The 25,273-nt window shown below is 41.8% G+C and overlaps 1 protein-coding gene across 1 annotated transcript in view; it reads right to left on the bottom strand.

Annotated features, from left to right (window-relative positions):
• The window catches only part of abcc8 (ATP-binding cassette, sub-family C (CFTR/MRP), member 8), a 56,949-nt gene extending 34,020 nt beyond the window's left edge, over window positions 1–22,929 (bottom strand). Inside the window, exons 1-10 of the mRNA XM_080475987.1 lie at window positions 22,773–22,929; window positions 18,812–18,953; window positions 16,661–16,782; window positions 15,462–15,628; window positions 12,338–12,580; window positions 9,187–9,375; window positions 7,160–7,324; window positions 6,045–6,200; window positions 1,387–1,521; window positions 358–520 (exon numbers count right to left, since the gene is read on the bottom strand). Coding sequence (XP_080332113.1) covers window positions 358–520; window positions 1,387–1,521; window positions 6,045–6,200; window positions 7,160–7,324; window positions 9,187–9,375; window positions 12,338–12,580; window positions 15,462–15,628; window positions 16,661–16,782; window positions 18,812–18,953; window positions 22,773–22,920 — 1,630 coding nt within the window. The 5' untranslated portion in view covers window positions 22,921–22,929. The remainder of the gene's footprint in view (window positions 1–357; window positions 521–1,386; window positions 1,522–6,044; window positions 6,201–7,159; window positions 7,325–9,186; window positions 9,376–12,337; window positions 12,581–15,461; window positions 15,629–16,660; window positions 16,783–18,811; window positions 18,954–22,772) is intronic.
• Between the last annotated feature and the right edge of the window lie 2,344 nt (window positions 22,930–25,273).

Below are 25,273 nucleotides of genomic sequence, written 5' to 3'. Positions count from 1 at the left end.
CGTCTCGTCTCGTCTCGTCACTTAACGAACTTTGTTAGATTTGTTTGGCTTTGTTATGAAATAGTCCGCGAAAGTTACGGTCTGGATTATAGAGCGGAGTCTGTTACGGGACGAGAGCCGTGCAGATTGTTGAAGAGAAGCCGAAGGGCAGATCGTGTGAGATAAATCAATGCTGACCAAACAGACTGTCCATTGTTGTCTTAGCAAAACAGCAAATTAAATTAATAATATATGTGACTCAAACCTGAACAAATATTACCATAATACCAAATCATGTCGATGCAACAGAGGTACATTAAAACCTTCCTACGAATGGACTTTTTACACGTCATGTCACAAAGGTCAGGAGTGTCGTACTGGATATGGACGTGTAAAGAGCAAAGGCCTGGAGGCTGGTGAGCTCCTTGCCCCTGGTCTCCTCCACGCTGTCACAGAAGATGCGCTCCCAGGCGTACAGCTTCAGCAGCTTGATGCCCCGCAGCAGCTCGTTGGTTTTCTTCAGGCGTTCACTGGAGTACTCCTGAAAGCAGGAAGCCAGACTTCGATTACAGCCACTGCACATCGATATGTGGAGGTCAGGCACGACACAAAGTCAGCACAAGTGTAATCGCCTCTCGGGGTGACTGCAGTCTTGGATTTCCCATCACTACGGGTAAAACTAAACAAGTTAACTGAGGACATGCCTTTTCGTACCCGACGGGTTAACATGAGAATAGAATCATCAATAAATGCAGTTTATTTATTTGTTTTTACAAAAAAAATGGTCTGTAATCCAGATATTGATCTGCACAGATCTGGAATGATATTTATCAAACACATATTAAATGGTAGAATAAATCTGAGCATGTCTGCTGAACACCAAGTACATCTAAGCCATCAGAAGCAAAGCTCAATGTGGAGTCCTGTAGAAACATTATCAGTCATTCTCAGTAGTTTCGCTGAAATGTTTAATTGAAAGCAACAGAAAAAGCTTGGGGCTGTAATTCTTCCATCTAGTGTGTTGGATAAGAATGGCCGCCTTACACGAAAACACCAAAGCTCTCACTTACTAAAGAAATAATGAGAGGGGTTTTTTTTTCAGGATAAGCAGCAAAAAAAAGTAATTAATGACACCAAATCTTCATAGGAAATTCACTCTGAGCCACGACTGGCTACCCTGTGATGCCAGTGAAGGAAAGGTCAGAGGATTACTAGAGGTACAGGGAGTACAGAAATACTTGTGTGAAATTACACGACAATGAATTCATAAGTGGTGGAAATGTTACAGTTTGGAGTACAGACTGCTCCGACAGCAGGACTAAAAATAGATTGGGAGAAAAAAAAAAACTGTCAAAAGCTGCGCTGCTCCAAACAAAAAAACAACGGAGAAACAAAGACAATACTCACCAGAGTGTTCTTTTGTGTTTGAGACAGCTTTGTGGCCACAAAGTACTGTACAGGGGCTAACACAGCGATGACAGTCGCTCCAATCAAGGCACTGATTCCCAGGAGGTAGTAGAGCAGGATGACGCCCACAACGATCTGATCGGAGACGAGACACAGAGCAAAAAAAAAAATTGGGCATTTTTCACCTATTCCACATTCAGCAGTGGTTTTATGAAAACAACGTTGATGCATCATGAGGACATGAGGAAAGCAGCATGCAGAGAAAGCAGTGTCATACAAGCAGCTTACAACATGCAGCTGAGAGTGCCAATATCAACATAGCGCCATGAAGGCCCATTTTAACATGGGAATATTCACAAAAATTATGATTTTTCACAATGGATTAACAGTCAGGCTTCGAATACAAAGCTCTTCTGTCGAGTCGACCAAATGAGATGATTCATGTTTGCACCTGTCCTTGGCTCCCCTCCAGTCTCTGCCCTTGGCTTCACACTTAACGCCAGATTCAAGCATCTCCAGGACACACACACAACCAGATGGAGATGGATAAGACGCTTCACACGTCTTTTTTTTTCTTTCCACCCCCACATCAATCAAAGGATAACACAAGCCACCAGGGATGAGGTGGGTGATGGGGAGCAGGACTGCAGGATGAAATTTTCCTTTTTACAACAGCAGCCACTAATGGTCTATGTGCGAACGTGGCATCCTGTGGAGGGGGGTACACATTCACAAGACCACCAACCCCCACACAGTTCCTCACATCGATCACACCTTTTAACAGAGAAATGTGAAAGTGTTCACGCTGCTCCAACATGCAGCTTCACATGCAGCTTCACATGCAGCTTCACCGCTCGGCGGAAAATACAAAATTGCTTAGCAACTCCAGCATTTCCTAAAGCATTTCAAGAGTCGCGGCACGGCGATGAAACATCCTTCACCGTGATTGTAGAGCTAAATAATAAGTCACCGCACAGATTGGAGATTATCCACCAACAGGTCAATTACGTCTGCAGTGAATTTCATGGTAATCCACCGTATTATGCATGTGGCTATTCAGGAATATGACACCTGGTCCAACCGGCGAGCCAACGTGACTCAAATCTCCACCGATAAGAAGACTGATAGAATTCAAAACATGAAAGGCACATAAATCTGAGGTGACAGCAAAGTGATTGGTGTAATAAAGAAACGATTAAATTTCTCATATGAAAGGTTTTTTGTTTTGTTTTTTCAGAATCTGAAATGAAAACCCACAACCTTCGTTCACACGGCTGAATTATCTAGGTGCTAAAGTCCACTAAGTCTTTGATCCATAAGAGATAAAACAAGCAGAACTCAACCTACACTAAATATGACTGAACCCATAGAGGTGAGCTTGTTAGAAGTGGCCGACATTGTGTATTCTGGGTATTTGTGTATCTGTGCTTGGCGGGTTATCATTAGGTGGGAAAACCAATGGTAATATGATGGAAAATAAGTAAAAAGCGTCAGTCAATTTCAGTATATTTGGTCAAGGTCAAAGCTTGTGGGTCTAAAATAATAAAAGTCAATATGTTGGTTGAAGTAGAACTTTGAAGTAGAACTTGGCCTCGGCTTTCGCCAACAATTTCCAATATCATGTGTTAAAGTGAGGTGACTAATAAGACAATAACCTAAACTGTAAATATGGCAATTAGATTAAAAAATAACGAAAATTCTGAAAACGCCAGATGTTGCAGCAGGGGCACAGAAGTGCAGAAGACAGCCGACATGTTGCAGATGACTGGGAACCTTCGAGCTTCAGCGATTCGTCCCACAAAGAGAGTCGGCAGAGAAGATGAAGCACGAAGGATTCACTCACAGCTTGGGGCAGACGAGTGGATAGACACTGAATACTAATGCTGCTAAAGTCCTCTGAGCTGCAGGCATGCAGTGTCACTGAAACAGGAACCCACTCTGAGTGTGCCTGAGTTCCTGTTTTCTTTGATTTCACTATTACAGTATCCATGCATATTCTGTCAGAGCATCAATCCTTTATCAACAAATGTTTCAATACAGAGTTTGAGTGCAAAATATTTTACTACGAAATTAAAAGCTGAGGCGCACTTTTTAAATTGTCTCCAGAAAAACTCTGCAAAGAGTCAAATTATCGGTTAATTGGTTTTATCACCAGCTGTAGAAATTAAGCATGCAGGCTAAAACAAATGTATGCAAATTTAATTCCTGCAACTGAACTGGCACTTTTTATTCTCGCTTAGCACATATATTCAAGAGCTGAACATATTTTCTTCATTTTCTATTGTAAAGAGACGAGAAGTGTGTGCAAACAACCAAGCCCAAATGGCAGAAAGAAAACAGCATGGCATCAAAACAAATGAAGTCTAACAACGGAGGAATATTTAGATTCATTTCAAACATGAAAGAAGCAGAAAGAACATCGTGCAGCATTAGTTGAAGAGTGACATACAAACAGATATTCCATTGTTGTCTGTGGTCTGTTACAGGAGCGTCAAACAAAAAGGCCTGTCAACCAAAACCGGCCCGCATGAGGCTGCAATCCGGCCCTCGCACCCACCAAGCAAAATGTAAAAACTGCAAAGAAAAAATTGACTGTTTTCTTAAGAGTTGCAGACTAATGGAACGCTAAGACTCCAGCTGAGATGTCGGTGATGCTGCCATGAAAGCTTTAGCATTGGCCTCAAAGCCGCGCTGTCAGGGTGAGTTTGTAAAAACACATGAAAGGCTGCATATGTTTGGGACATTTTACTGTATTTTGCGTCATTCAAATTGGCTTTATGTTGACATTGCGGTTATTTTTGGTACTAATTGTTCAGATTTGTAAAAATATCATCTATTTATAAATGTACAGTCTGAATCACAGAAAAACTTTAAACTGTAGATTTAAAAGTTGTTATGGCACCGTTTCACCAGTCCGGCTCACTCAAAGGTGAAATTGTTCTTCATGTGGCTCCCGAACGGAAATGAGTTTGACGCCTCTGGTCTATTATAAATTACTGAGTCCATCCATCCATCATTTGTACCACTTTATCTAAATGAAGTTTGCAGGGGGCTGCAGCCGATCCCACTGCCTAAAGGCGAGGGCAGGGTGAACCCTGGACAGATCACCAGTCCATCAGGGCAAACAGAGAGTTTCCCCCCTCCCATCCTCCACCCCGAGCTCAGCCCAGAATCACTGGCACCACTCTGTATGCATTGAGTGTCTTTATCTCTAAATTCTCCAGTTCCTCGTTTCAATAATTGTCTTGTGGTGCATGAATAAAACCGAATAAAGTCACATCACACTCACAGCAACCATTGTCTGCTTTTCAATGTTTACATGGGTGTTTTTTTGTGACAGTCTGCGCTCTCAACGCTTCTTTGTAGTAAACAAATAAGTAACATCAAGCAATATCTAAGTACTTTCTTTCCCAGATAAAGCTATGTGAACATTACATACAGCCAAGTAACAGAGGAAGCACACACCGGGCAGGTGTCTGGAGAGATGCTCCTGTATTGAGCTTATGAGGGGAAGAACAAGTGACGCTAATGGATCTCCAGGGCTTGTAAAAAACATTGTTTTTATTACGTACTGTGTCATGGTTTACATAATCCACTTAGAAGGCAACATTTCAAAGCATGGAGGTCAAGGGTCGCAATCAACCGCATGCTGCTGCAGTGAATGTGTTTCGATTAGAGTCTCCAGCTGACACCAGAAGTTCAGTTTTCAGCCTTTACATCCCTTTATATAACAATTTATGTCCCATATGGTAGAGAAAGCTGCACATTATGTACAGATAGTCCAGAGTAATCAAACGATGTTCAGTGTAAAACATGCAGAAGAACAAACACCTGTTTAATTGAGGTTCAACAAACCGGTGCATCGACGCACAACGCAAGAGAAATCCTTATGCTCTGCAAACCTCTGTAACGCAGTGTGAAACTTCATTTGTAGCTTGTGCTCAGGGATTACAGGGTTGCTTTGCATCTTGACTACATGACTGTGCACAGAAGTAAATCAAAGGAAACACAACTGAGGCCTGAACCCTTTGACACACAACTTATTGACTTATTGAATTTTAGGATTCAATATTCCAGTAATTCCTGTAATATCTTGGATATGATTATTACATATCATTATTTCCATTTGTAATACCTTATGTTATGAACAAAAACCCGTTTTTGTATGTTTACAATTATCAACTTGACACACATGGGTAAAAAATGACCCATATATCAGAGTGTGATTTTCAATTCTAATAAGCTCTTAGTTTTTTTCTGACATAGTTGTGAAGCCAGTTAACAACATTAAATGTTAAGTGGGAAAGACCCCCAGACCTTGATTTGTTTGTCTTGTCCGGAAATATTTGTAAACATTCTTTGGTTTGTTTCCAGTAAAACTTTGCTGCACATCTTTGACTTCACAAATATGGCGAACACATCTCTGCTGCAAAACCTGCTTCGGTCGACATCACATCTAGAAATCAGTGGCTGCACCTGTTGTTGTTTTTTTAATGCGTTACCTGTGTGAAACTTGTGTTGCTTGAGAACAAAACGCAGCCCACGCCGATTTTGGAAATGTTTTCAAAGGATGACGCATCCTGCTGATGTGCGACGCATCAGCGAGCGATGCTGCTCTCCAAACAGGCGGATCGCAGCAGGCTAGAGTTTTTTCTCACCTGTACCGGCATGGCCCACAGGTTCGGGCAGAGGAAGAAGAACCACATCAGCTGGTTGGTATCGATGGCAACCAGGTTGCAGATCTGAGCCACAGTGAGCTCGCCCATGGACATGTTGGAGGTGCACAGGCGCATGATTTTGTTGTAGATTTTTGTCTGAAGAAGGGACAAAATGGAACAATAGGGATTCAGGCACCCAAACAGGCAGATGAAAAATATGCTGTTTACTTAAAAGTGAACAAATTCACAGCTGAGAACGTCTTCCTGACTTAATAACGTCAACCAGCTGGTTTTCAATATTAAAACTTAACAACACATAGTTAAATAATTAATCAGAATATATCAGAAGTGTTTTCTTCTTGAAAATATTTCTGAAAAGTGGTTTCATGTAAAAAGGCATAGTTTTTGCATTCTAGTTTCAGAAAAAGTTTCACATTTACGCAACGTTTAGAAAAACAACGTCCGTTTTAAACGGGAATGACAGAAACTCTGAAAACAATGCAGTTTTCATGTTGGGCCACTAGCGGCTGCTGTTGTTTGTTTTTGTAATGAAACCACACACACATGCAGCAGAGGACAACACACTATATACTTTAACAATGGTAGTACACAGACTTTAGTATGGACGGACGATGAAGTTGGATTATTGTTACGGTCAACATTAAAACTACCAAGTCCCAGGAGAATATGGACTGGGAGTCATGACACTGGAGGCTGCCATTGTTATTATTGTCTGTCTACTTGTGCATGTGCAGGAGAACTATTTACTACGGCCGTAGTGCCCATGTACGATGCATGATTGTTCACTGGTCACTAGTGGCCTGACCAGGGTGTAACCTGTCTTTCACCATGTGGGTGTTGGGCTGTCCTTTAGCACCTTTCCACATGAACTCAGATCAAAAATAGAGGATGAAGAGTGACGGTGATACAGATCCTGCAAGTAATAAACAATTCATATGGCTCAAGCGTCACATATGAATGATTAATGATTCCCAACGGTGAACAATAAAGACAGGATGGTGAAGAGCTCAAATCAACAAAGACACGTAATAACAGATTTGAACATCTTTAGCATTTTCTCACTCATTGCCTGGGGAGCATCTCGATCAGTATACCTGAATGGCTCCACGGAGGTTGATGCCTGTTTCAATGGCCACATAGTATGAAGCCTGGAGGAAGGTCCTTTGGAGGAGCAGGGCAAGGAAGAGCAGCACAGCCAACACGTACGCATTCTCCAGGAACTCCTTGGAGGAAATGAAATAGATACCGAGCAGCTTCATCTGGAAGCACAGGCAGGCAGAGGGGGGAGGGGAGACAGAAACAATGAGTGATTTATCATCGTTAGGAAAGCTGGAGGTCAGTAACCCCTGCTGATCCCTTCAACAGTTCACTTGAATTGAAGAGTTTCAGTCGATAAATTGGACGGCTATCTCTCTTCAGGATTAGCGGGTTAACATGCATAAGGAACGTATCAGTCCCAGCTTGGATGTCACATGTGAAACTCAATTAGGTTGAAAATGAAGTGGAGCATTCAGCTGGCGCAAGCTGGAAACCAAAGAAGAAGACGGTTCAGCTCGAGCAGAGGGAAACAGTAGCTCCCACAAAGAATTATTAATTTGGCATCAGGTGGAGTTGATCCCCCTGCAGGGGATTGAACATTATTGATTGGAAATATGTCTCAAATCTACATCCTTTAAATCTCTCCACTCTATAGGAGGGGGGGGTCTAAGCATCTGCGTTCACCTGAGTGGAATCCAAGAAAGCCAGACAGCTCCAGTGTAATAAGTGTAATAAATATTTGATGGGGCTTAAATTAATGCGCCAGCAAGCAGCTGTAGAGGAGATGAATGGCACCATAAAAGTCTCACCAAAACTATAAACAGTGACCTTTAAGAAACAGAACGCCATGTGGCGTTTCTGTCGCACTCTGAGATCTGAAGGCCATCATCATGTCTGACTAACTGGAATAATGCTGTTCCAAAGTGAAGCCAAACAGGTTGAGAGTGGCATATCCACCAAGCCAGACAGACTTTCAATAGGAAATAGTAATAACATTGTGGATAAGAGATAGTGGACTCATTTAGGAATTGTGACATAAAAATACAAACTTCATATGAGTAACCTATGGTATTACAAAAAAATTATTCCCTTTGTTTATTTACCAACAGTCCAGTCATGTGCACATTGTAATGAAATGATATGAAAACCCTGTAAAGCGCAAGCTGCCGGGTAGTTTGACCAGGGGGTGTCAAACATGAGGCTCATGGGCCTAAACCGGCATGCAAAAGGGTTAAATCCGGCCAAACCACCAAGAAAATTGTAAAATGTTCCGAGAAAACTGTAATTTTTTTAAATAAATGCCTTAAGAGTAGTGTAGCACAACACAACACAACACTGAGCCCCGAAGCTCTCATGAAAACTCTGGCAGTCAGGGTATGGCTATAAAAACATGCAAAAACAACAGATTTAGAAGAAATTTGGGGGAGTAATTCCCCGTATTTAGTACCAGAAGGTTTCATTAAAATAGGCTTTATGTTGAGATTGTACTAACTTTCAGTAGTAATCATTTGGTTTATATTCTGTGTCACAACAAAGAAAAACATTAAAGGTTAGATTTAAAGGTTATTATGGCACAACAAAGAGAAATCGTTTTCACCAGTCTACACAGAGTCGGAGCATTTTCGAAAAGTTCTACACTGAAAAAAATTTAATAGTTGGACCAACTTAACCGAACTGCTTCAATCGGCCAAAAAACAAAAAAAATTTATTCAAAATTAATCTAATTCATTAAGTTAATGAAGATTAAAAAAAGAACTTGATTCATTTAGATGTTACCAGTTGAAACAATTTCCAACTATTTTCTTGTTTTCAGTGTATCTTGGGAGCCGATTTCAAAACGTTATGTATTTCGTGGCTCCAAGCACGGTTGTCGTTGAAACAGACTCTCAAAATGCAACGGAAATTTCGCATTTTCACTTGAAAACGTGTCGATGGACCCTTAGTTTTATGCACATGTGCATAAAACAAGACCATCAGATGGGAATACATTAAATACACATTATCATATCATATCATTTATCATATTGAAGAACATATTGTGTGTATTCTCTCACTCATACTGGCAGTATGGTGGAAGCCTCACCGGCTGCTGAATGGTCCGATTGTCCTTGCTGATGTGGTGGACGATGCCGGAGATGCAGAGAGGACCAGCGAAGCCCAGCAGGTCGGCCAGAAAGCGAAACGTGATGCTGAGGATGAGAGGTCTGCCGAACGCCTTCCTCAAGGCCTGCCAGATCCACTTTGGGCCTTGCGGCAGCGAGTCCTGAGGTGTCTGAGGGAAGGCAGCAGAGGCGGAAGAAAAATGAGTCACATCCAGATGATGAGAGTAATTTCTTGGAAACAGCTAATCTGCAGGGGCTGGAAAATAATTTGGGCTTCTCGTGGATTATTAAAGTTCTAAATTACAAACATTAATCACCATCTAACGGTGACACATTCACAATATTCCATTAGTGCAATGAAGATAGCTGTTTGTGAAGATAGGAGTAAATTGGATGGGTTGGGTCTTGGTGGAGACAACCCGCCTCAGTTCTCCGAGGAATTAAACCAACAAAATTGGATCATAAAAACCTCTTCACGGAGCAAGAAGAATGAATTGTTTCATCGTAGAAGCTGAATCAACAGCAACGACTCAAGAGTGAGTCCACCAGTGTGACAGAAACCTTTCGAAACGAGGTCAGGTTGAGTGGGCCCATCCCCCACACTGCTGCTGATGTGGCGATTAACTGCAAATTTCCCAGCACGTCACATGTTTTACTGCTCGGGTGGAGATGAAACCGCAATTTCACATTCGAAGAGGGAATCTTACTTGAAGAGGCGTTAAGTTCATTTATATTCATGTTTGTAATGTTCAAGATTTCAGCAGCTCGGCGGTGGCGAGTCATTTAGAAGTGACCAGAGGAAAACATCTGGACCGGCGCGAAGCAATAAACAGTCCCACAGCACACCCGGTGTGTTGCGTCTGACTGGTTCTCACAATCGTGAGAAGAGACGTGACCATCGTCGCGTGTCCCTCCGTCCGAGCTCCGGCTGAACGGACGTAACATGTGGTCACTGTGAGCATCACACAAGCACATCCTCTCTTTCTACCTTGGGTTCAAACGACTCCGAGGGAGGAGGGTTCATTCTCACACGCTCGTCAGTAGAAAGTAGCTTCCCATGACGCGCAGTGCTTTCACCCCTGCAGGGGTCGGGATGTCGCTCCGTTCACAGTGGAATGGGAACGACCCCGGAGCTTCCCGGTCCTGCTCTAAATGCCCCGCCGCCCGTCCCCTCCGCTCCGCAGGGATCTCTCCGTCCGTCTCATCTCCCCGCTCATGCAGGAAGGAAGCGGGGTTTGCGTTCACACCGGACGCACACGCAGCAGTGACGAAACTGCGCGACCTTCCAAACACTGGAAAACAATGACCCTGCGGAGGAGGCCCTTCACCTCCGACCCCTGACACGTGCACTGGAAGCGAGACGGCGGGAGACAGATTGGAGAAAACCCAAGAAGGAAACGTCCACAGTCTGAGCCTTCCTGAACTGCCTCAGAAGTAGAACAATGGCCGGCCAAACCGATCACTCTGTCATCAATACGATTATCATTATTCATACATGCTGGTGAGAATTTATGGTTTCAGTGAAAGAGATGAACTGAGAACCAGCATGGAAGTACAACATCCCTGATCCACTGTGTGAATTTATCATGTGACTTCCTCATTCACAAACACAAAAAGGCAGAGATTTTAAAAAAAAACCTTCAATGATGCCACTCAATACGAAACCACCAAACCTTCAGCAGCCTTCAAAATGGCCACGAGGTTTTAGTGATTTTAGTGAAACCACGATGTCTGATTAGATTTAACGGGTCCCAGTTCAACCGAGGCTGAATCATCACTGGAAAAAGATTCACACGGTGTTTAGGTTTGTTTTTCCTCTTGAGAGCAGCCCAATAAAATCAGAGCGTAGGATCCCAGATCATTTCATGCACATGCAAGACTGACGCCAAGAAACAGATTTTACCGGCAACAATAAAAGTACAAGATGATCAAACTAACACGTGAGATACAAAAGGAGTGAGAGCAGCAAGGGGCTTCGTTCTGAGTTGTTATGTTAAATTCTCCAAACTTCATTTGAGCTAATCTGCCTTGCCCAAGTGTTGTTGCTAAAAACAAGCCCCGAGGACTCTTAACAGGGACACATTTCCTGGACGCTTTACTGGTGAAATCTGTAATTTAGCTGATTTCTGTACTCTGTTATTCACAGTTTTATTTATTCAGCTGCAGTCACATGGGGGAAAGCAGGGATACTTGAGCATTACATTTGGTCCCGATGTGGCAAAGCGAAAAGAGAAAACATTTACTTAACAGGCGCTAGACCAGAAGTGTCAAACATAAGGTCCGCGGGCCAAAACCGGCGCGCAAGAGGCTCCGATGTAGCCCAGCAAATTGTAAATTGTAAAAATTTTAAAGAAAATGTTGATTTTCTAAACAACTTTCTGAAGACAACACAACACCGGGACCTGAGCTGAGATATCGGTGATGCTGCCGTGAAGGATAGCTATCTCCTCGCTCAAATGTCACGTTGTGAATCTGAGTTTGTAAAAACATCCATAATGCAAGAACTGTAAGAGGAATGTTTGGGACACTCCACTGTTTTTAGCATAATTAGAAATGTTGAGATTGTAGTCATCTTCTGTTGTAATTGTGTGGTTTTATGAAAATATTGTCAGTTTCATCACGTATACTTTGCACCACAACGAAGAAAAAGTTATATTCAAAGGTTATTATGGCACTCGTTTACCGGTCCCTCTCGATCGAGATGAGATTGCGCCTCAACTAAAATGTTTCACACCCCTGGTCTATACCAAGCAGTGGCAAGTAATGATAATAATAATAATAATAATAATTATTATTATTATTATTATTATTATTATTATTATTATTATTATTATTATTATTATTATTATTATACATTTTATTTGTATAACGTTTTTTTGAAAATACTCACTTTACACTTTACTTAGTTACATTATAAAATCAGCAAAAATTGAAATAGACAAACATTATAAAAACAAGTCATAAAAAGCTCTTTGCATTAAACGACTCACTCCGGTTGTCAAATATTCGTTCGTATAATTCAGCACAATTTGTCCCTCTGGCAGAGAACATAATGTTACCGTGTTGCTCGGCATGATCGAAGTGTTCCCTCTTTGCTCTTTCAATCTGTTTTCAAAAACAACGTCCACTAACCTTCTGCTCCTCGAAGGCTTTGCGCAGTTTAATGTAGTTTGTGAGCGCTCTCATGGCGATGGGCAGTTTTCCAATGACCTTGAGGTCGATGGGCCGTCGGTGAGCCGAGGTGATGAAGGTGTTCATCCACCAGTAGGTGGCTTTGGACAAGAGGTTGACGAACGGCTGCAGGAAACGGACCCCGAGGTCCTGCAGGTCCTCGGGCGGCTTCACCTCGGTTGGATTGGCGAAACACACGTAGCGCTGTGTGAGAGAGGGGAAAACGTTTGATTTATGAAACCTCTGCAGTGAGTCAAAGTCAGCAGAAGATGAATCACTGATTAGACACTCGACGGAACAGAAACATCAACTCGGCTTCGCAAGATGGTAATTACAAAGAATGCAGAATAAACACAAAAAGCTGCAGCGTAACGGATTTGTCAGTGAAGCACACTCGTAATCGTCAGATTAATTATAGTAGCTGTAACATGAAATGTCTGGTATAATTACAGACTGTCTGACATCACTTGCTGAATTTTGGCAAAGCACTCTGGGACTGATAAAATTGTAAAAAAACCAAAAAAAAACCAGATTGAATAAAAAAAAAAACATATGCTGCAGAGACTTTGTGTCCAGAATACACTGGGAGATGACAAAACTCTAAAATAAAGACAGAAATGTGTTCAATTATTCATAAAAACATAGCTGACGGCTGGAAGATGAAATAAAACAGAAAACACTCACACAGTAGATCCTGTATACACTCAAAACCCTCTCGCCTGAGGTGATAAAATAGTTTTAGTTTTGTATTTTTTCCAGAAAAAATAGGTCAAGACATATATAATAAGCAGCGTCTGTGTGCTGCGAATGAACACACACTGAGTACGAATTTACATAACAAGATTGAATAATCAATTGTGAACGCAGCCAATCAAATGACTGGATCGTGAAACAGGCTTTACAAAGAGTCAATAACAAATACTTTATGTAATTACAATAGAATTTCAGCACTCGGGTTCGAACAACAACAACAGCATGCTGGGAAAAATCCCTCGCTCCACTCTGGACCCAGGGGAGTTGATCCAGCAACAGATGTGGACTTAAAGCAGAGGTTAACGGAGGAAAACACACTCTGAACCGCTCGCAGGAAAAGTGCACATTGGTTTGAAATGTATTCTCCTCTGCTTGAACAGGGTTTCTGCTCACAGCTGTGAAGTGGTTAGTAACGGTGCGTCACAGCAGTAGGTCCAAGGTTCAATTCCAAGACAGCAGGTGAAGGATGTGAGAACTCTGTTAAGTCCTCACTTATAGTCTCACTTTTGGCTTCGAACCACTTTAATTTGGATATCAGAGCAGCAGGGTTTTTGAGAAAGTGACAAGAATCTTTTTACCTTTATGTAACAAATTTAAATTTTTGCATTCGACCTTCGTTTCTGTTTCAATTTTCTCCTTTCAGTCTAGTTTTGTATTACATTTTCTCTTACTTCAGGATGCTTTAAGGATAGCGTCTGTCTGGCACGCAGCGATCGCTGCCACAGGTCCCGCTTGTGTAATCCTCGGGTCAAAGCGTCCATCTGTCTGGTACTTTGGTCAATAAATGAATATCTGGAGAGCCAGCAGTCGTTCAGCCTGAGCAGGAGGAAACTCATAGTGCTAAATAGTGAAGGAACAACTGTAGCAGCTTTAAGGGTCTCTTTACACGTGAAAACGCTAAACCTTCGTAGGTTTTTACGTGTCTGTTTACACGACAACAGCAATTGGAGCCACTGAGAACGCAACTTCATGAGAACAGCTCAGAAAGTGGAACTTTTCGAAAATGTTCCCCCGACTTCATTGTCTTGTAAATGTAAGAAAACGCAACTTTCTGGAAACGCTCAGGCTCCGTCTCCATGAAGACGGCAGAGACGCTGCTGCTGCTGCGCATGCGCACCACGGCTGTAGTAAATAGCTCGTCTGCACATGCTCAGTAGACGGACAATAACAACAATGTTTTCCTCCAGAGTGTCGCGACTCCTAGTCCATATTCACCTGTGAGTTGGTACTTTTATTTTGACAGTCACCGTAATAACAATCCAACTTGGTCGTCTGTCCGTGTACTCCCGTTGCGTATTATTCTCTGTATGCATGTGTGTTATATTATAACAACTAGAATCAATTGTATGGTATGGATTGTTTATTAACATTCCTCTGATTCCAACAGAATGAATACATACATGAATACTTAAAGTAATTTATGTATGTATAATTGGATATGGTCAAACAACTTTATTATATTTATTCTATATTACATATCATTAACTATTTATAAAAAAGTGATTTATTTATACCTTTTCATCAGATAATTTATATTAATATAATAGTTTGAACATGTTAACAATTAATTGAATATTAAATAGGTGGAAGCTAAAGAAAATTATATATCATCTATGGAGAAGGGGAGGGATTCAATAAGTTATACTTCTACCCACTCCTCGGAAATCCTATGTGATTGTATTGTTCTGCTGTAATTATTCAATGTTTGTGTGGTGAAATATCTTTGGTTATCTGGTGCACATTGATTTTGAGCATATCCAGAATTAAATGAAATACTGAAAGAACTATTTTTTATTTATTTTTTGTTATGTTATGTTAGTATTCAAACTGTTCCCATTGTGAGCCTGCTGACAAACAAGCCATGCCTTTTGTAAAATGTTATGACAGCAACCAGCCCGACCTTGGAAACATCCATCCAACACTCTTCAAAACACAGACGCGTACCTTTGAATAGCAGGAGGGGAGCTGGAGTATCTGGACGAAACCAACACAGGCACAGGGACAAAATGTAAACTCCACATCTTAAATCCCTTCCACCATTATGTCTATTTATAAATGGCAAATGTTGACGCGCTTCCATTTATAAAAACAAAAAACAAAAGCTGCAGAGCAAATCGACCTGATTGCCGCATGAGCCAATATTAAAATACCTTTTTTTAAACAAGCAGCATCACTGCATTCAACCTATTTTTAACTCACTTCGCCGAACACTGCAGCCACGAGGATTTCAGACTGAAAGAAGCAGCAGTGACTGAAGCTAAAAACAGGATATGATCAGAGGACTACACGTGATAAAACACACACACACACACACTGAGAGATGCGCACTCACCCGACCCAGGATGACATTGATCTCCACAGCCAGCAGGAGCCCGTACAGCAGCACCAGCAGTCCCGTGATGCAGTAGCGGAGCTGCCTGGGGCCGATGCCATGCTCCGTGTACTTGGCAAACTTGACGGTCTTCATGATGAAGGCCAGCACCCAGTAGATGAGCAGGGCTGAGGAGATTTAGAGGGGGATCAAGAGGTGCACAGCGAATCACCGGACGAGCCAAAAAACATAAATAAAGCTGAGTGCAGACTTATTGTACATCGAAATCGTCAAATTAATACTATTAAATTACTGTTGAACACATTTTATATGTACTGATTACGGCTCAAGTGACGCATTAATGTGATTTTCTTAAAACGGTATGTTTTTTTATTCACAAAAATAAGAGATTAATGCTATATATCCAGTACTGTTTCTTCCTGCTCTCACACATCTCATCTCTCTTTCAGCCCTCCTCAAGATCAACACCTCAGAAATGTCTGTCAAGGTCAGAACTGACAGGCCAGCAGATTGAAGGTAAATCTGTGGAGATTTTCTGTCAGAGTCGCGTGGAGTCATCCGAGCAGGTTTATTGTGAATAATGATGCAAACGGATAGGAAAATGAGTGCATATGCAGTGTTCATTCTTTTGTAATGAAAGAAGCATCCACACAGGCGGGCAGAACTATTATTCTCCGTCTGCCTGAGACATGAAACCCTGAAAGTCGGAGGAGGCTGGTTGATTCGATGGGACCAGCGAGAAGTGGATTGGCTTCCATTGTACGGGGAGTAAAAGAAAACAGCGTGAAACGGCAGAGGATTGATAATTAGGATGATCGTGATCAGACATGAGTGTCAAAAGGCAGAATCACCTGAGAGGTTGGCTGAGATGATTAAAATGACAAAAACTCAGGAGTCACACACTGAAACTCATTTTCCTAATGAAAAGGCGTTATCATTATCCACCCACGGGGAAACTATTTCACTCTTTGATATTGCCCTCAATCGTTTCTCAATCATATCTGAAGGTACCGAAGCGTTCATCTGTGAATTGCTGCACTGACCCTGTTTCCCTGCTCTATCATCGGATCAACCCGGTGGAACTCAAACTAACTGCCGTCCTGTGTTCGACGTTTAAAGCGCTGAGAAGGATTACCACATCCTTTAGCTTTCGACGAATCGACGCAACGCAGGCCGCAGCAACAGGGGCAATACGTTACCTAGGAGTACTTTGGGGAAGTTCGACGTCTCGATGTTGTGATAGTAGATGATAGACGTGATGCCGGCCATGAAGGCCAGAGCTGCAGGCATGTAGAGGTGAAGATGAAGCGACTGGCTGAACCTGCAAATGAGGATCAAATGAAGGAGAAAGAAGTTTGATTGCACGCAACAAAAAAAATAAATAAATAAAACCTGATGAGGTGCATAGTTATATACAAGGATCTTCTGCTTTGGCTGGAATGGAGCAAGACGCTTGTGTCTGTGTTTGTATGTTTGTGTCTCGAAGTGGCAAAAAGTGTAAAACGTGGGCGCGAGCTTGTCAAAAACATCATTACCCGCTGGCTCATTAAACATGGAGCCTAAAGGTTCACATACACACACATCAAACAGCCATCTCAGGCTTTCCGTCAGCGCGCCGCTGAAGTCAGCGTTAAAACAAACAAAAAAAAAAAAACCTCGGGTGAAGCAGTCAGGAGACGTGGAGCTCTTCTGCACACTTAAATAACAATCACTCCTCCTTCCCATTATGCACAATGAGCGGATAAACAGTCGACCTTGAGTGTTTACTGCTTCTGACAGCAGCAGGGGAACAGAGCCTTCAGACACACGAACGAGGGAACGAGGAGCAGAGATGAATTCTCCGTCCAGCTGTGGCTCCCCGAGTCTTTTCATGCAATTAACATCTGACATTTACCTCAAAGGTTTCATGGCCCGGAGCAACGCGTAGCAGAGGCTCTTTTCTTTTTTCTTTTTAGACGATTATTTTTGTGTCTGACTTCAAATGTACACTGGATGTAGTTTGTTCAATGTGATTTTTTTGGCTCCTGTAATCACAGACAGGACTGCGACATTTCTCACCACACACACACACACACACACACACACACACACACACACACACACACACACACACACACACACACACACACACACACACACACACACACACACACACACACACACACACACACACACACACATCCAGTGCACCCGCTGGATTAATGTCCCTGTCGTTTTACTGACAACAAAGCTGTGTTGTGGTGTCAGCAGTCCAGGGCCTATTGACTATTTCTGTTGGCACCGGCACACAAATACAAACATTTGGGCTCCTGATGGTTTTGTCTATAAAAGCCTTGCTGGTGGTGGAGCTGCAGGGTGACTGGCTGACTGTCCAAAAGGCTGAACGCTCCAGCGGCGCTCAGGGCGGCCATTATTCAGTCTGCATGCAAAACAAAATAAGCCTAAAATAAATTAGGTGATATTATTACATGTGCATAGCGACGGGAAAACTCATCTTATCTGCAATTAAACGTCGGTCTGAGGAGTTTATCATAATGTCTGTCATTGTTTTCTTTTTTTTTTTTCAACATATACAGATTTAAACTTTTGTCAATAAAAAGAGAATCAAACACACACTTCTCTGCTGATAGTTTGAATCTACAGCTTTTGTTAAAACCTGACAATTTTTAATCTGTAACCACAAGACTCTGGAATAAACGTACTAAGCTCATTTTAAACTCGGAAATAAATATAAACGTTTTTAAGCAGGGAGGAGCTTTAATTGTTGGCAAAACTTTAGCCAAACTGGATAAAAGCAATTCAATTCAAAATTAATATTTGGCGAATATGAAGGGATAAACATGAGGAGCTCATATTAAAGTTCTACATTTATTTACATTACATGGTTGTAAATGTGTCAGTGGAAACTCATGTTGTACTCTTGTTTAGGTTGACTCAACCTGCAGGGGAATAAAAGACAAAAGCAACTTAATTTTCTTGCTGGACTTTGCTAATGGTGCACCAACAAAGACCAGCATCCTGTTTTCTGCAAAATAAAAGCGGCAAAATCTTAAATGCAGATTAATGGGGATGGTGCTTGGTGAGATGATTCACGTGTCAACACAGGTGGATAACAATGTTTTATAAGATGTTAAAGATCCCTGAAGGACTGCTGCCACACCAGAAGCAGCCTTCTTTCGTTTTGTGTTTGAGATGATTACTATTATATGTAAATAATTATTATCAATTACTTAGAAATGTTGAACAGAGCTCAGTTATAATTATAGCTATAGGCCTCTAATCAGTGAATGTCGCAGGTTTCCATGACAGGTTTCTTATTAGACATTAACCGGGTCATTAGTATTACATACCCATCAGAAACGATGCCTTCTGCAATCTCACAGACGAGGACGAAGAGCAGGACGAAGGTGAGGAGCCAGCGCAGGTTGTGCCCAGGAAAGTGAAGCCAGGTACTGTGGTGGATGTGGACCTTTGAACTCTGGCTGCCCCAACCTTAAACCGAACCGACAAGAAGGAGAGGATTAAAAAACATCGTCAAATGTCAGAGTCAAAAGGTTTCCGTGTGTAAAATGTAAAAGCTTTTAGTTTTGTTTGACAGTGGCGACAGTCTCTCTTGTTCATGTGAGTCAATATTTGAGAACAAGACGCTGAATCGTCGGCTGATCTGACAGCCTGACGTGTGAGGTTGGATTTATTACTATACTTAAGCATATTTTTCAGGTTTCTGTGGTTTTCTTGAGTTTTTATTTTTCAGCTTTTTACTTTTACTGCCCATATTTGAAGACAATGTGCACAACTCCTCACATCCCTCAAAGTACATCTTCTAATCTTTAGACATTAAACATAAAACACAGATTTTTCGTTTTTTTTTAAAAACACATTATTTAAGAGTAACAGACACAACACAGAAGCAAGCTGAGATATTGGTGATTGGTGAAAACATGCATAATACAACAGTTTAATGGAAAGATCTCATGGACATTTCACCGTATTTTGCACCAGAAATTAATAATAAAATTGGTTTTACGTTGAGATTTGTTTGGTTTTGCGTAAACATCAATATTTTCATCCAGTATACTCTGCGCCACAACAAAGAAAAACTTTAAAGTTTAAATTTAAAGATTAGAATGGTACTATTTTACCAGTACGTCCCACTCGATATGGAATTGGGCTGCATGTGGCCAATGAACTAAAACGTGTTTGACACCCCTCGTTTAGAGTGAAACAATCAAGAATAGAATAGAATAGAACTTACAGCACTACAAACAGAAAAGATTAAACAGAGATAAGATCAATAAAAACACAGAAACAAGAAAAAATATATATAGTTAAACAAAAACATTAAACTGAGCAGCGACTGGTCAAAGTCCTGCAATAGCCATAAAAATAAAATGTATAAAATGAATAAAAATGTTTTTAACTGCTTCATCAAAGTACCGCAGGAGTCAACAGATGTCCGCTGAAGGGGGAGAGTATAAGAGGTTTGTTAATCTTTGTCAAAAGATTTGAGTTGAATCATTGCTGACAAGCAAAGAATAGAAACATGTTCAAGATGCCGTGAAGGCTTTCTGTATCAATGATTTTTTTACCTGAGGATATTCTGTAACCCTTCTTTATCTTTACTTTCGTTAGAACATTTTGACACGTACATTCTGAAGCGTTTCTGTCCTGAACGTCGAGAACGTGAGGACTCGGTGTCCACTCTGCTCAGAATCAATTTTCCTGGAGATACGAAGCCTGAGAGATGGCGACCTGCCACAGGAAACTTTCAGGAGTTCAGGAGACTTATTATCGCTGTAATTGCATCGCTTCGGTCTTGGCAGGCAGTGAAGAGAGTTGCTCCATGGTGGCTGATTTGAGGTTGTATTACCGAGACTACACTTTTCTTTGTCCTTCCTTCACCTAAACAGATGATGGGGTCATCGCCAGCTGTAGGACGCCAATAATTAGATCACGAACGGGCAATTTACTTTCACTTTGAGTTCCTACTGTATGGGAGAGAATAAATCCTCGCTGCTGATTAAATGATGTGAATGACTCCTCCTTTTGGCACATCGGTTGGTTTTCTCACTGAGGAGTGTTGGCACAGGCGGACTTGTACTAAATCACCTCATCGCCTCATCGCTTCATCGCTGCTTCACAGAATCTCTTTCACTTTGGTCAGTTTAACTTAAATAATAAAGCTATTATGCGAGTAAAACACAGAGGAATGGGAAAAGTCTTCTCTTAAAGCTGTGAACGTAAACACGGTGTGTATTCAACCTATTCTTCACGTGGTTAAAATGAATAATCCAGGCTGCAGGCCACAAAGCCGTGCAGTAAATCCCCCATACCCAGGAGAGGTGTTTTCAGGTGACTCAAGGTGAAAAGACAAATTGCTCACACACCTGAGGTTTGTATTCAGTGGCGAAGCTGTTCGTGGAATCACTTCAGCTCAAGGCGAAGCTCTCCTTCTCTTTTTGTTTTCCTTTAATGTCAAGTGGTTATATTCGTTTTAGGTTTGTTTTTTTTACTTTAAAAAGGAGGGAAAGCCTCGTAATCTATCACACTGTTATGGAAATTAAATTCTATTGCGCCTGCCAAGCAGCGGAAAGACAAATGTTGTCAACCTTACGAGAAAATACACACTAACGACTAAAGAGCAGACCTCAGAGGGAATCTGGATCAACTTGATTAACTTTGTTAAGGATTTAGATTGAACTGATGAAGGAAACTATTGGTTTTATTTTTAGTACAGCATCTCAGTTATTTACCTATTAATCCTTTTTTTTGTTTTTGTTTTGGAAGTTTGGGAGCTGATTCCGCCGTTCTGAGCTTTATTCTCTTCTGAATGTTTTCTTACCATCAATCACAGTTTGATTTATTCTGAATTGCCACTCGGCTAAAGCAGCAACATTATTCTTTGATTTTCGTGACATGATTTGTAGCTGTATAGAAAGAAGAGGAAGGGAAACCACATAAAGTCCTAAGCACTGAAGTCTTAGAGATACTGAACCTACGACTATCATAAATGTAGTTATATCATTGCCGTTGGTTAAAGCAGAGTGTCCAGGTGTTTTATTTTCACTCTTTCAAACATGAACACAGTGAAATCATCTGTGTTAGTGTTACACTACTCCTGCCCAAGACTAGATTTATTAATAAAATCAAAGTTAGTTTAAAAGGTGCATGCACTCGTAGGATTGTGGACACATAGTTGAAGAAGATGAAATGAAGAATTTATATTTTTAAGTTAAAATGTTGGTGGGGGGTGTATTATTGTGTGCAAGAATTAAAATTCATATTGACATATTCAGACAAAATACACAGAGAGATTCAAGACTGAGACACTTATATTATAGCTTTTATAAACATTTGAAAGTGTATTTTAGTCCCAGTTTTTAAGTGGCCCCTCAGGAAAAATACTGTAAATGCACCCATGCTCTACATGGATACACACACACACACACACACACACACACACACACACACACACACACACACACACACACACACACACACACACACACACACACACACACACACACACACACACACACACACACAACATGTATGTTTGACTTTAAAAGGCATTACACTGACTTGCTTTCTCCTCCTGGAGATTCAAGCAGAAATCCTGTGGTCACCGTAGAAAATAAATACTTTACATCAGAGGATATTTAATCATCCATCCACTCGCATATATTTAAATCTGCAGTATAATCTGACTGTGTGAGCATATTTAAGTGAAGAGTCGTTCCTGAGTCATACCTGGACTGCACACACTGGGATGAGAAGGCGGCTGGTGTGCGCCAGCAGCACATGTGACTAAAGCAGTAAAGCGTGTGCAGCGGTGCAGAGCAGGTCTGTTACACACCCGGGCGCCGACACAAACTGAATGGCCAGTGGCCAAGCAGAGAGAGGCGAGGACGTGCAACCTACCACTGGCAGAAAATCTTAAACCTCAACTATTATGCCATGATGGTCAAAAAGTGTTTTTGTTTTGATTTTTGATTTTTTTGATTTTTTTTCTACTGCTGAGAAGGTTTCACCCCTAAAAGATATTTGTGGAATAAAGTGTAGTCAGTGACTTGCATTAATTACATTCAAATGAATGAATTCCATGTAAAATTATACAACAGTTCATTGATCAGAAGCCAAACCAAACAAAGCTGATGGAGGGAAAACCGAGAAGGGCAAATAAAGAACATGTTTAAGCCCATCAGTCCAGTGCTGACACAACATCCGAGCATGTGACGCGCTGAGTGTGTGGTCCCTGCAGGAAGCTGCTGGGTGAAGGGGTTGAGGAGCTCACCGCCCCGTGACACTCACCGATGAAGAGGATGGGAAAGGTGATGAAGAGGAGGAACACATGCGGGATCACATTGAGCGCGTCCAGGAAACAGCCGTTGTTCAGGACACCCCCGTCCACATTGTAGGCCACCGAGTTGTTCTCGTTCCCACAGAACGACAAGGACATGGTGGAACCGGGACTCTGGTCGCAGGAAAAGGAGGAGGTGTAGAAACAGAGGCAGGACACAGAGAGTTAAAAGAGGATCCCCGTCAGAGCATCTTGGCTTTTCCAAGCTCGCCGCGTCTGCAGTAGATCCCAGTAAATCCCCCCCCAAAAAAGGTGACCTCCCCCCCTTCCTGCTCTCTTTCCAATCCAGCTCCCAAGGATGGGATTCCAGTGAAAGAGAGGAGACGGAGAAAAGGAGGGAGAGAAGAAAAGTCACAGTTGGGCGCAGCAGCAGCAGCAGCGGCTCCCTCTCCTCTCAGATAGTCTCAGCAGCTTTCCCGTCCATGCTGGTGAGGAACATCTGCATCCCGTTTGTCTGCAGTCCGCAGACATCCTCTAATGCTGAAGCGTCACTTGCGCACAGGTCTGCACAGCTCCACTGGAATACATTCAATATGCTCACACACACACACACACACACACACACACACACACACACAGACACACACACACACACACACACACACACACACACACACACACACACACACACACACACACACACACACACACACAGCTACAGCACCGACGGCATTCTGCAGTGCTCCTGCTATTCCTGTCTCTTTGCAAACGGGCTCAAAGTCGACCTTGGAGGATGAGAGGAGAGAGGGCAGAGTGTGCAGGCGAGCTGGAGGAATGAGAACAGAGCCTCTGAAGGTAGGAGGGAGAGGGAGGGAGGGAAGCAAGGGATGATGAAGACTGAGCAAAAAGAGAGAGAGAGAGAGAGAGACGGGGGGGGGGTTCAACTGTGGATGAATTGCGCAAACGTCACATCGAAGTACGTGTGAGGCATGAGCAAGCGCTTCTAATCTAAAATCCCAACAGCACGTTTTCTGGAATTACATAACTCGACCCTCTTATTGAGTTTCCGTTCTAAACTAAAAACAAATAACAAAGAGGGCAGAAAACGAATCACTGCCGACACATTAAAAGGGATGTGATGAAATATTTAGGAATCCCTGGGACGGACGCATAGTGTTGCCCGCCCCAGTGGGGAGAGAGAGTCCCCCCCCCCCCCCCCCCCCCCCCCCCCCCACACACACACACACACACACACACACACACACACACACACACACACACACACTCCCCACTGCTGCTCACAGCTGACATGTGCAGAAGGGATCAGCTGAGACCAACAGGAGAGCAGATTTTGATAATCCATCCATCAGAAGGGGGCAGACAAATGGCCTTACTGGTTAAAGTCATTTATGGTAAATGTAATTCATACAGAGCGGACCTTTACATAACAACAGCAAAAAGATAAGCTTAAATGTAATGAAGTGGACATTAATATTTAAATACAATTGTGGACAGTTGCATGCAAATCAACTAAGATAAAAAGAGAATTAAAAAAAATAAAAAGGTTTTAAGTAAATTTAGAAACTGGTTCAAAGTGAAAAGGTCATTAAATATCTGGCTGCTGGTTTGTATCTGAGATTACATAGTGTTTCTTCAAAGTCCATGAAAAGAGGCAAAGATCATGTAAAAGAACTGTACAAGTGGAATATATGTCTGCTGCGTTCTCATTTTAAAGTTTCTGCATACAGTTATCGGCTTTCTTTTTTTTGTATTTCTGAAAGCAGTGAGCACATTAAACAAGGTTTCTGGATGTTAGTTGTAGCAGAAAAAAACCATCTTGATTTGACTGCAGCAACTGCGTGAACATTATGTAAGGAAACCTGACAATACGGGCTAATTAAAGTCTTTCATTGTCTGTGCGGCTGCTGCCAAGCTGTGGTTTAAACAACTGGAGTCTGACGAGAAACGATGCCAACTGGCAGTCAGAGGAGTCTCTGCTCTGCTTCTTATCTGCATGCATATCAATGGCTTCAGAGAGTGTTTTCAAAACATCGTTCAAGTTTCAATCTAGACATCATGTCGATACCAAGAAAGACTCAGCAGTTATTTGACAATAGGTTTGACTGGAACAAGAACACCAGGCATAGCTTAGAAGAAAGAAAGAAATGAAAGGTGGTTGGTTGTTTCAACACCAAAGATTAGAAGTTTAAAGCGACTTCATATGGGACTTCATCCCTTCATATGGGAGGTCAACAATTTATCAGTGGACGTTAAAATCCGTGCAAAACACTGACTAACTACGATCAGTCTATCAAAGAATAAATATTAAGTCATGTATGGTTCACTATTTCCTTTGTATGTGTACAAAGTATTGGAATAAAGTAGTAGCCTTACATTCACTTTCTGCATTAACATAATTATTATTATTATTATTATTATTATTATTAATATTATTATTATTATTATTATTATTATTCCCTGCAGGCCTGAATATACTGGCTGGGCTATTCTA

The sequence above is a fragment of the Lipophrys pholis genome (assembly GCF_963383615.2).
Source record: "Lipophrys pholis genome assembly, chromosome: 11".
NCBI classification, from domain to species: Eukaryota; Metazoa; Chordata; class Actinopteri; order Blenniiformes; family Blenniidae; genus Lipophrys; species Lipophrys pholis.
Note: the sequence above shows the minus strand (reverse complement) of the source record. Positions and strands in the feature narration are given on the sequence as shown.